At 32.8% G+C, this 12488-nt stretch overlaps 1 protein-coding gene across 1 annotated transcript in view; it reads left to right on the top strand.

Annotated features, from left to right (window-relative positions):
- Positions 1-12488, top strand: part of Prim2 (DNA primase subunit 2) — a 65441-nt gene that overhangs the window by 30684 nt on the left and 22269 nt on the right. Inside the window, exons 7-9 of the mRNA XM_090372511.1 lie at positions 1384-1533; positions 7981-8163; positions 9280-9406. Of these exons, the coding sequence (XP_090228637.1) occupies positions 1384-1533; positions 7981-8163; positions 9280-9406 (460 nt within the window). The remainder of the gene's footprint in view (positions 1-1383; positions 1534-7980; positions 8164-9279; positions 9407-12488) is intronic.

Genomic DNA, 12488 nt, shown 5'->3' on the forward strand with positions numbered 1-12488 from the left:
CTATCCAATCCCATTTTCTCTAAGCAAATCTTCAAAAATGTTTCAGTATTGCATGTGACTAGTATCAAGGAAAAGTAGTATCCAAGCAGTCAGTAAGTAAAATGACTTAGTTTAAATCTATGGCAGTCTGTGATACATGATTTTTCACTCCAAAGTGGACTTAGCTTAAAAATGGCTTTTTGGAGTAACACATACTGACATACAAGTGAAAATTCAGTTATATCATATGATAGCACTTGATAATAAAACAGTTCTCCTTCAAGGAGCACCTGAAAATGCTAAATTTGTAAATATTTTCCCAAGCTGGATCCCAGTTATCAGTGAGTGAGGAATACTTTCATAAATGTCCAGTAATTTTGGACTGAATGAATTTCTGAGAGGGATGCACTTGTAGAGCTTGAATTATATAAGTACACTCAGAGCCTTCACTAATAGAAATCTCCCCGACTTCTGAGATTTTCTCTGCATTCTCAGAATCCAGCCTTGTCCTGTTCTCAGCCACTGAATTATGTGGAGCAGATCTCACTGCATTTGTGAGTATAAAGACTGAAGAGGAGTAGATTAATGTTGAGGCTAGAACTTAGACTGAAACTTTCAGTCAAAAATTCCTAGCAGTTTTGGTGCAGTAAGGTGTTTGTCATTTTTTAAATTGAGCTGTACATTGAGGTAAAGCATAATTTTTTTATTTAAATAAAGTGCCAGAAATAATTTTGAATTAACCTTCAATCTTATTTTATTCTCCTCATACAGAAAAGAAAATAACAACAACATTAAAGCTTATTGACAAACTTGATATAATCCAAACTTACATTAGGATCACATGGAAACTCACTTTCAACTACCCATGTATATTGTGTCTGTAAATTCTGTTTGTTCGCTACTCAATTTGCCTGTTTTGCTGGACAAAAACCTGTTTCTGGGGAAAAAACTTTGCTATCTATGACTGAGACCCACTAACTCAGCCACGTAGTGAAAAAAAGCCTATAAAAATTCCTCGCATCATCGACAGGATTCAAACCTGGGACTTTTCCGCCCGGTGTGGGGAGGACGGTGACGATACCACTGTGCTACCTGCACAGACTAAATGTGATATAATAAAGAAAATAGAATGGGTCTAAGCAGACTTGTATTAATGGCAGAATATAACATTGGATCGTCAATATGTTTATGTGCAGTTAATAAAATTTCATTCTTAATTTCTCTATTTCTTATTTGGCCTCATTATTTCTGCATTAAATACATTAAAAATAAAACTTTCTAAATAGCAGAAAAATCGAAATAACGGCACCTTGAATCCCCGAAGATGCCGTTATTTTGAAAGTCTATTGTAATAAAAACACAAAAATAGCAGTAAGATTGAATTATTTCCTGTTTTACATGTAGGTAACTTCAAGAGCACTTCCAAGATTAGAGGAAGATGGGCGACTTCTTCGTTTACTAAATAACCTTAATTTGAGATATCTAGGTCAGGATTATAGTAAAAGCAAAAATCAAAATGCATATGGTGAAGTTACTCCTGAAATGATTGATGATGTAAGTAGAAAAAGGAATTTTCAAGTTTCTTTTTTTTTTTCTTTCTTTCTTTTTTTTTTTTTTTTTTGTTTAAGGCACCAAAATGTACTAATCAGATATCAAGTAAATTTAGAGCAAAAGCTTCATACATATGAAAGCTATAAAATGTTACTGTATCTTTAAGATACAGTAATATTTTAATGGTAGTATAAGTGGTCAGGAGTGGGAGTGCAGTAGCAAACGCTCTTTGTGTAGACCGGGGTTCAAGCTCCTGACTGCTGAATACGGTCGATCTGCCAACCCGCACTGGACCAGCGTGGCAGATTATGGTCCATTTCCCTCAGCATGAATTGTCCAGGAGGCTTCCATCCTGCAGTGGGTTGATAATGGCTGCACTTTACTTTTATAAGGAAGTGGTGACAAAAAGTCTGTCTCAAAGAGAAAACTAAGTATGCTATGAAATGCCTCAATCTCGTATTGCAAAGCAAGTTTTCACAAGTTGCCTCAGTATTGTATCTGAACTTCAAATAAGATGCACTGCTCACATAGGGAGAAGTGTGCTGCTATTGTTTATTTGAATTTGAATTTTCCATTACCCACGTAGCTGTCTTGCAATATAAAATTGATTCATTTTGTAGTAACCTTAGTTTGCTCTTTGCCAAGGCTTTGTTTACAACCCTTGTACACTAATCAGGTATTTAATAAACAGAAAGAGATTTTATAAAAAAAAAGTTGAAAAAAAGTGAATCTTCAACGTTATTATTTCATTATTAATACATATAACTAAAGTTTAAACCGAAGTGAACAGTACTACATTTATTGTTATCTGTAGCCAAACATGTAGATATTGCTAATTTTTGATTATAAATTTTAAGATTTATAATCATTTAAAAAAAAAAAAAGATAATTATAAGATTTACTTACATCTCTATAAATTGGAACAGTACTGTACTTCACAACAGCAATTAAAGTCAATGTTATGGTTTCTGGGAAACGTGAAATGCTGTTCGTATAAATTCTACATCCATGCAGGTGAATTAGAAGAAGCAATTGCAATTTATGTAATAGTATGATTAGATTACAATTTTTATGATGAAAAAATGAACTGTACATCAGATGTGTTTGGATGCATAATAAGCCTTTTGGGGCATATTAACATGGTAGGAACAACTACACTCAATGTAGTTGTTCCTACAGTGAGCGGAGGTTTGTTTGACTGTTCTGTAAAGGCATTCTGTTTCAAACAAAATGGATAATTATTAACGAAATCTGTCAAAATGCTAATTCGCCCTGCTAAAGGCCACCATCAAATATTGCTAAGCATATATGGTTTTAGAGGTATGCAACTTTACTCTTTCGGCCATTCATTTGAAAGTCGTTGATAAACAACTGAGAAATGCCCAATTTTGGCCTCAGGATTTTTCAAAGAATTGAGAATGATATATTATTTCATTCTCAATTCAAAGAATTGAGAATTTGTTTATATTAAACACAATAGTTATGTTCACAAAAAAGGGAAAAATAACTAATGCATTAATACATTTATCACCTTACAGTTATAAAACCAGGATTGGAAGTTACAAATTCATAAGGACTAGTTCCTTTCAGGCAAATTTTAAGCTGGTACTAGTTCACATTAAAGGAGAAATTTTAAAACTAAGCTCCTTTCTTGCATGAACTTGAATTGCATGTTTTTCAGCATTCAAGTTCCTTTGCTGATTAACTTTCAGAAAAATTTCCAAGAATATATTAACTTCATTTAACTCTTATTGTATAGTTGCCTAACATGAAGCATTCTAAGAGTTTAGTGTCACTCAACATTTGGGATACTAAAGTGGTGAGGTAGGATTATCAACCTATTATACTCTGTTTGTGGAAAGGAGACTGCTTGTAAACAAAAACACACTTATGAAAAATCATGAGTGCTGAGAGGTACAGTTGAGACAGTTTTCCTACATAACCCCTTTGCTGCATGCAGGTACTGTTAATCCTTATTCATGTTGAGCCAATATCCTACTTGTCACCTTTAGTACCATTAATTCTACAAATAATAATTATTTGTAGAATTAATATTAGGTTCCAACAAGTGAATGTATGATAACCATGGGTTGCTGTTGATTTGCAGTTACTATCTCATTTCTACAAATAGACTAGAGCTATATACTCATTTCTGCCCATTGTTATTTATGCTTTGTTTTCTGTGAATTGTTGGTTAAGCAAGCTATGGAGTCAAATAAGTTACAGGGTGTCCCCGGTATCCGAGTCCCTGCAGTTATGAGGATTTGAAAATTAAAGAATTAAAGTTTTTTTTCCCTTGAGAAAATTGACCAAGCACTTGAATATTTTTTGTAAGAACGATCTTCTTCATGATCGTGCAACAAATGTTAAGTGCAAAGTTAAAGACATAACTAAATGGTACGACACAATTTTATCTGAAAAAATATGGCAAAAAAAACAAAACACTAACAACTCTGGATTCATTCTTTATTTGTACAACTGAAAAATAGTGCAACTTCAATAAACTTTACTTAACATTACATTGTGCAACATATAATAAAAAACGTCTAATAAAATAATTTTCTAATTTTTCAGTTCCTTCATCCATTTTTTACTATATACAGTACAAGTACATAAAAAACATTACTATATAATATCGGTGTAGATATAGACAACTCTTAAAGAAAAACTACGGCAGTATTGTGGAAGCCATCATTTCATCTGTATCTCATATTGTGCTCATCCTTCACAAAGAGTTACCATGTATTGCACTACCTTGAATAAGTAATGCTTCACTAATAGAGAAGGCTATTGTTACTTATTCTTGGTGGACACCACCACCACCCAGACGGCACCGCTTTCAAAATGGTATGGGATAAGAAACTGTGTTATCCACATATTATCCCTATTAGATTTAGGAAAACAAAAAAGGTGTAGGAAAGTGACAGTAGGAGAGGAAGAGGAAGAAATGCTGTTGAAAGAAGAAAGGGAGGGTTACTTCCACTCACGACCCCCCCACCCCGAATAGGTAATGCTTCCCCATCCTTCATGAGTTACCATGATTGCACTACCTCGAATAAGTAACGCTTCACTAATAGAGAAGACTATTTGTCACTTATTCTCGGTGGGCACCACCACCCAGGCGGTACTGTTTCAAAGCTAGTTGGCTTTTCATCAGTGGGTGCCTTTCACACTACAATCGTAGTTTTTCTTTAAGAGTTGTCTGCGGCAGTATTTCTCAACCTTTTTTGTTCACGTCCCCCCCCCCCAAAGAACCACGTTCTTATTTTTGTATCCCCATATATGTATGTCTACTATATTTTACTACAATACAAAATATGCTTAAGTAAAAAATAGGATAAATCATCAATTCTGACGAATCATCACTTAGCTTAATAATGGCAATAGTGTAATTAGTACAGAATATGGTTAAGTAAAAAATACGTTTCAATTGTTCCAAAATATTTTTGTTTCTTGTTAATCTCTCGTGTACCCCCGGTTGAATAACGCTGGTCTATGGTGTACCTACACCGATATTATATAGAATCTTAAACTCTTAAAATATTATGCCTAGTTGCATTTAAGTGCCCATTTTAAGTGAAATATTCTGGAACCAATTATCCTCAGATAATGAGGATTCCCCAGTATTATAGTGGGATGGATACAAAATGTTTTTTCATTTCTTTTAGAATATGGAAATAATGTAACTATGATGTGTCTCTTGTGTCAACCAAAGGTAGAACTTGAGTAGCTTGAAAAATTTTTGAGGCAAACTTTAGGTGACATATTTAGGTATGCTTCATTTAAAAATTCTTTGTTTATACTCTAGGACAGCCACATAGAGAAATTTACATATAGGGTTTAAAGTTATTTTAACCTGTCTCTCCACCAACAGGTGCAATTTAAAAAGAATTTTGCTAAAATATTATTTATCTTTTTAATAAATAGAAGGTTAGAAATATTAATAAATTCTTAGAAATGTAGAAAAATGAATTAATAGATATTAATTCATTATGTATGCGTATGTGAACTGTGAACTCTGTATGTGCACATGAACTGGAATAATGACATACATATATTTATTTTATTTGTTGTTTTCCATCTTTTTCATTTTTTAATTTTCTTAAACTTGATTTTTTTTCCTTGTGGTCTTCCAAGTGACAGTCTAATTCACCCTAGGTAACCACCTATATTGCCAATATGGATGGGGTGCCCTCTACTACTACATCCAAGCAATTTATTAAATAAAACAAATTAACAAAATGAAAATCAGCTTCGTTTAAAAAAAGGGACTGTTTGGTGCAGGAGTTCATATGGAATGCATAAAATAAAATATCTTATTTTAATTAAGTGAAAAGAATATATTTTATTTTTAATAATCAAGTATGTGCATATCTAAAAATATATTCTTGGCTAAATGCTAAGAGTATGGGTACTGTACATACATAATTTCTACTACCCAGCTAGTATATGAATGCATTGTTTAATTATATCTCATATTGTGAATCAACCTTCATGAGTTGCCGAGGTATTGCACTGTTTTTAATATGTATCGCTTCACCAGTGGAAAATGTTATTCTTGGTGCATACCATCACCCAGACAGCACCATTTCAAAGCTTGTTGGCCTTCTTATCGGTGGGTGACAATAGTGACAACCCAGTTATGAAGTATAACTCCACAGTATGAGAGATGGGTAATAGAAATGATGTTTCACTAAAATGGGTAGGAGAAATGATGTTTCACTAAAATGGGTAGGAGAAATGAAGTTTCATTAAAAATTTAATAACTCTTTGCTCCAAATTATGATCACTCATTTTTCCACTTCACACTTAAAGAGGCACAGCATAGTTCAATCAAAATTTAACCGAATGCAACAAAACAAAAACTGATCTGTAGAGTCAAAAACAAGTTACAGCACGATATGAATGTTTTTGACATGTGCAGTAGTAAGGTATTGATAAGCAATAATTCTCATTTCATTTTGTTGTTGACATGTGCAGTATTAAGGCATTGATAAGCAGTGATCTCATTTCATTTTAGCCATGCCTTGTACATTGCAGGTATACTTAATCTTTAAAATCTACATGTGGCTTGCCCTTCATCTTGAAAATAGATTGTCCTCTGTGCACTAATACATTTACAAACTGTATAAAACGCTACAGTTAATAGTGCCACTACTTACCATTGCAAACCACAGTGCTGGCTTTTCTAAAAAATAAAAGAAACAAACTTGAATATAAATGAAAATGTACAATGTACTTTTTCTTTTTTTTTAACTCGATGTGGTTTTTCTTTGATTTTAAGGCTGATAATATTACAAAATAAGCCAAAAGTTTTATCTTTGTTCTACAAATGGAAACGAAGATAAGATTTCAGAACTGGCAATTCTTTTGGCACTCACACTGGCTGTGATTGCAGTTTTTCTATACTGTATTGAAAAGGCCTGGGTTTGAATCCCAATTGACATTGACAGGAGGAAATTTTTTGGAGTTTTTTTCACACCTTGCTGGGACTTGCGTGGTCTTGGGATGGTTGCATGGTTTTTCCATCTTGCAAACTGTAGGAAACTGAAGTATTGGACTATAAAGAATCCTGCTTATTAATTTCTGTAAGATCTCCTTCACTATCGAGAAAAATAAGTGGCCAGAAATTGTTGAATCTTTTGGGGAGAGTGTTTCCTTCAGCTCCAATGCTGTATTGATTTTGCCTTGTCTTGCATCCCAGTGGTAGATTTATATTTAATTTGTACTTACAGTTCTTAAAAGGGATTTTGAAGGGTCAGAAATGTCTTATGTCCACAGATGGAAAAATTAGTGGTATGTGTTCCAGAGGAACTTCACCTCTTGTATACACACAAACATACACAGAATAACTTACTAAACTGGCTAGTATTTTTAAATCTTTTTTTTATAATTTTTGAATATACAAAACCTGCAACAGCAGTTTGGCTATTATAAAAACTGATAATGAAACACCTTGACACACCTTGGAAAACATCTTTGCCTTATTGAATTTTCACAATGGATTCAAACAGTGAAGAGCTTCAGGCTTGGCAACACGACTAAAAAGATATCAGTAGTTAAAGTTAATTAATAACATTTAATTTTAAATTTTCTCTGAAATTAATTACTTTCTTTTAAATAAACCTGAAGCATTTATAAGCGTGTTTTTTCCCTTCTAAATTATTAACAACTAAATTAGGATAACAAAAAATGATTGTGAAACTCAATCTCGAATTTTCCAGTGTTCTGCATTTTTCTTTTTCTTTCTTTTTTTTTTTTGTAATAGGAGCAATTATGTTGTATTGTGATAACTGTAATAAACAATTTAAATATGTATTTCTAGAGCATTTTTAATAATAATAATAATCAGCTGTGACCATTTCTAAGTTCTTGCATCCTCTTAAGAGATATAATTAAACTTTTTAAGTTTACGTTAATCTTCTGATTTTTTTTTTTTTTTTTTCGTAGCTATCCAAAACATCCTTTCCTTTATGCATGCGGACGTTACATGAAAATTTAAGGCAGACTCACCATATGCGCCATTGGGGTCGTATTCAGTATGGATTATTTCTTAAAGGTATAGGTCTCAGTTTGGAAGATTCTTTAAGATTTTGGAGAACAGAATTTGCAAAAACTGTTGATTTAGATAAGGTAAGTGTTATTAAGATCTTTGTGTTCTGGACCAGAAATTATTTCTGTGAATTATAAGGTAATTGATAATACCCCTCTTTCTTTGCATTTATATATGTCATTTCCTAGAAGTAATTTTAAGACTTATTTCTTCGGTTTGTAGATAGTTTTCAGCATTCTGGTAACAATAAGGTTGGTTAGAAAGTAATCTCCTAATTTTTATTTCATGCAGGTTACAAAACCAGAACAATTTTCTTCCAGCATTTATTTGAACAAGAGCATGTATTCTCACTCAATCAAATCCTTGTTGTTCATCATTGTGCCACTTTGTAATGAAGTTCTTCACAGTTCTAAAAGGACTAAAGAGATGGTAGTCCATCCAAATTTTGCAGTGACCTCAATGGCTTACACATTTGTGTTAGGCCTGGAGTTATTACAGATTAACATTTCAGCCTTTTTTCTTGTATGATGAATTGAATGCAAGTTTTCAATTTCCATTATGTGTTTACATAGCAGTCTGTTCATCATGATTCTTGAAGATAAAGAAATCCATACCTTCCTCATAAAAAGTGCCCTTTTGAAATATTTAAAAATAGACAATTTGGTTCTGGTTATAGGCTCTCAGAATATCATTCAGAATGATGGACTGAGGTCTCATCTCTTGAGTTCAACTCATTGTGAACTCAAATATGAATTAATCGTATCCCCTGAAGAATGAGATATGTCTGTGCCTATCTCATTAGAAAAAGAAACTGTGGCTGTGATTTTTCCTGGATGTAGTGCTCTCTCAAATTTCTTCAGCCTTGTAGAACTTGTGGCATCATTCTGGTGATAGTATTCTTGGACTCTGATTTAAATGATGGACCCAGTTTACACATCTCTTATGATGTGTGATTTGGACTCTCACCTTCAGTGAATAAGAATTCTATCACTCCCTTTTGTTTTAACTGCTTATCAAGCCCTGCCATCTTCTAATTACTGCTGCTACTGAATGTTCCAGCACTACACTAATACAACTATTGGTCACATGTGCCAATAACCTAAGAAGAAAAAAATTAGGCATTGCTTTTTGAAGTTTGTTATTATTTATAAGTTTTTTATTATTATTAAATAACTACTGTTTCATTCATATTTTAGTTTGATAAGCAGTATGCCTATAGCATCAGGTACAACTATGGAAAAGAGGGAAAGAAAGCAAACTATACTCCATATAGTTGTCTGAAAATAATCATGTCTAATCCACCAGCACCTGGAGACGTTCATGGTAAGAAAGTTTTTAAAATTAGTTTCATTTTTAGAAAAATATTTATATTAAAAAAAAAAAAAAAAATTAAGACTTATTTAAAAAATTAGAATAAGCATTCATTAAATGTAATACAGTTGATTCCGGTTATTTGGGACACATTGGGACTAGTGCATTTTGGCTCGATTAAGCGGCTGCCCCAATTATCCGAATTTTCACGTAAAAAAAAGGTAAAAATACAATGGACCCCCGCTTTACAATTGGTTTTTGTTCACTGTACAATCAAACCACGTTACGATGGAGTCACCATAGTAAAGTACCGTTCACTATATGATGTGTAGTAAGCGTCGGTCATTGTGATCACGTTTGTGAATTGAATTTTAATTCTATTAAACAGCGATTCTAATTACCGAAAATAGGAGGAATATTATCCACAGGCTATAAAAGTAAAGATATGTTAAGCACAAATTTACCCTTTATTACCTTACCAATTACAAAATTAAATGATACGTGAAAGTCGGAAGAATATACATGATAATCGGAATAATTAATACGTACTGTAATATGTACATACTAACTAGTTGACATTTCTGTTCATTGACATTTGTGGGTGGGAGTTAAAATTTAAAACAGTAAAAAGATAAGTAATCAATAACAAAGAATATGGCACACACACATAAATTGCAAGTAACATGATACGTGCAAGTGAGAACAGAGTAACAAGTTTAGCTTTAAAAATAGGAATGAAGAAAAGATTCTGAAAATTAATTTTTTTATATGATTAAAGATTCCATGGAAGTGTAAACACATTTCGCCAGAATAACCCACGAAATTCCAACTGTCGGTATTATCGCAAATTCAATAAGAATGAGTTTATGATATATTGAACCCAATTCAATATTGGGTTCAATATATGAAAAAGAAAAGCCCAATAAACAGGTGACTGCTAATTGTTTTGTGGTTGTGACCTCCAGAAATCCGACCGAACCATGTGGTACAGTTGGAGACAATCGTAGGGTAATCTCCAGTGCTGTGGTCTCCTGCCCCGATTAAACGGCATGTTGTCCCAATTAAGCGAAGTAAACCTTGGCTATTTTTCTCGATTGTGTTCTGTTTTTTAAGATTTGCCCCAAATAAACAGCTGTCCCGATTAACCGGTGGCCCAAATAACCGGAATGCACTGTATATCTTTTTGAACTAGAAAGGTTGTTCTTGTGTTGGTTTCCATTTTTTTTTTTTTTTTTAAATCTCATTTTATTTTATCTTGCAGTTTTTGTAATAATTAAAAAAAATTATTACTCATATTTTGCACAAGATTAACATGATATATTTGTCCTTTCCATTATACTATTTTTGCTACTCTAACCAGAATACAAACATACTATCTATTTACCAAATGTCTATACAAGCATTCTGGTTAAGATCCGCTGATCAAATAGTAAAACAAATTGTGAACATTGGCTAATTATGCTGGTTAGTTGGTAGATAAGCTCTTTGATTTATCCTAGTAATGCCCTGGATTCTGATCTGGCACTCTAGGCCAGCCACAGCATAGCTGTAAGTATTAATTAAAAGAGTGAGGGTTGCATTTTGATACAGGTGTTGAAATAATAAATGTCTCCCTGCATTCTATTTTTCTGTCTTTGCTGCATTCTATTTTTCTGTCTCTCCTTCCAGTGTCATTGTCACTGGAAGGAGAAAGCTTGGGAAAGCTTTCTCCTTCCAGTGACAACGAAATGCTTGGTTTTATGCTTACTTTTAGAAATAACATCATTTTATATATATATATACACAATATTTTGTTCACCATTCAGCACAAGGTTGAGAATTGAGGCTAAGTATTGTCTGATAAGAAGCAAGTGAGTTTGAAACTGGTCATAGCAGTGCCTTTAAGTTTTTAATGAATAAAGTATTTGCATTCTTGATGATGCTAATTGATTAAAAACTATATTAGAAATTTTAGGTCATTTCACAGATAAAGATGTAATTTCTAAGGTGAGCATAAACCTAAGAAGGAACAAAGCTTCCCAATGATATCAACACAGAAAAATATAAAGCAGAGAAGCATTTATCATATAACTGTAATAATTAGGTCTCTCAAAACCAGCCCTTGTAGTTATGTGTCAACCCTTTCCTTGTGCTTTACAAAGAGTGACTATGACTATTGCAGTTGTATTAATTACCCTTTGTCACTACTGAGACGTCATTAAAAAAAATCTAGCCTGATATTTGTTTTCCAGTTTAGCTTTGCTTTCCCACTAGCTTTGCCAAGTTTTGGGTTCCCAATCTACATGTGTTGAACTAACATTCTTCTCTTTTTGAAAACTGTAAAACAAATATTAATGCAAGTAAACAGATTTCACTTGTAGATTAAAGTCTCAGTATTTTTTTTTTTTTTTTTTATACTTTCCTTGGATTAAATTTATTCAACATTTTCTTTTACTGAATTCAATCACTGTTCGTCACTATGTTTAATTCAATTTTACAAATATCCATAACTGCTTTGCAAGGTTGTTTGTACAAAGTGTGGTATACATTTTATAAAAATGAGATATCCAGTATGTGTCCCATGAGAGTATAGCAGGGTAATTTTCTCTGAGTTATTCCAGGTTTTTCAGCCTGCACAACATATAAATCAACCTGTGAATACATATTAATCTAGACATAATACACTGGTGCAGTATATCCTAAGATGCTGATATATTGTAAACCTAAAAATTATATTCAGTATGAGAGTTGAACGTTGATGGTACTAATTTTTCTAACTATCGAGATCAGTGCCCTGTCTGCAGTTCAAATTTAATGTTATCATTCACTTTAAATCCTGCTGTAACTATATACATTTACAGTGATGTGCACTGAATCCTAAAAGTAAACTCATGGAGTGCCACCAACAGTGATGATACATTATCAACAATTCATTATATCCTAACAAATGTGATATACATGGAACAGTAAATAATGTATATATTTATTTATTATTATTAATAAATTTAAATATATTTATATATATGGCCTGACGTAGTCCAGTGATCAGGAGCGAGAGTGCATAGCACGTGTTGCTTGAGTGGACTGGGGTTCAAGCCCGTGACTACTAAATACG

This window comes from Mastigoproctus giganteus, chromosome 4 (genome assembly GCF_048544385.1).
Source record: "Mastigoproctus giganteus isolate SK-2022 chromosome 4, ASM4854438v1, whole genome shotgun sequence".
Taxonomy (NCBI): domain Eukaryota; kingdom Metazoa; phylum Arthropoda; class Arachnida; order Uropygi; family Thelyphonidae; genus Mastigoproctus; species Mastigoproctus giganteus.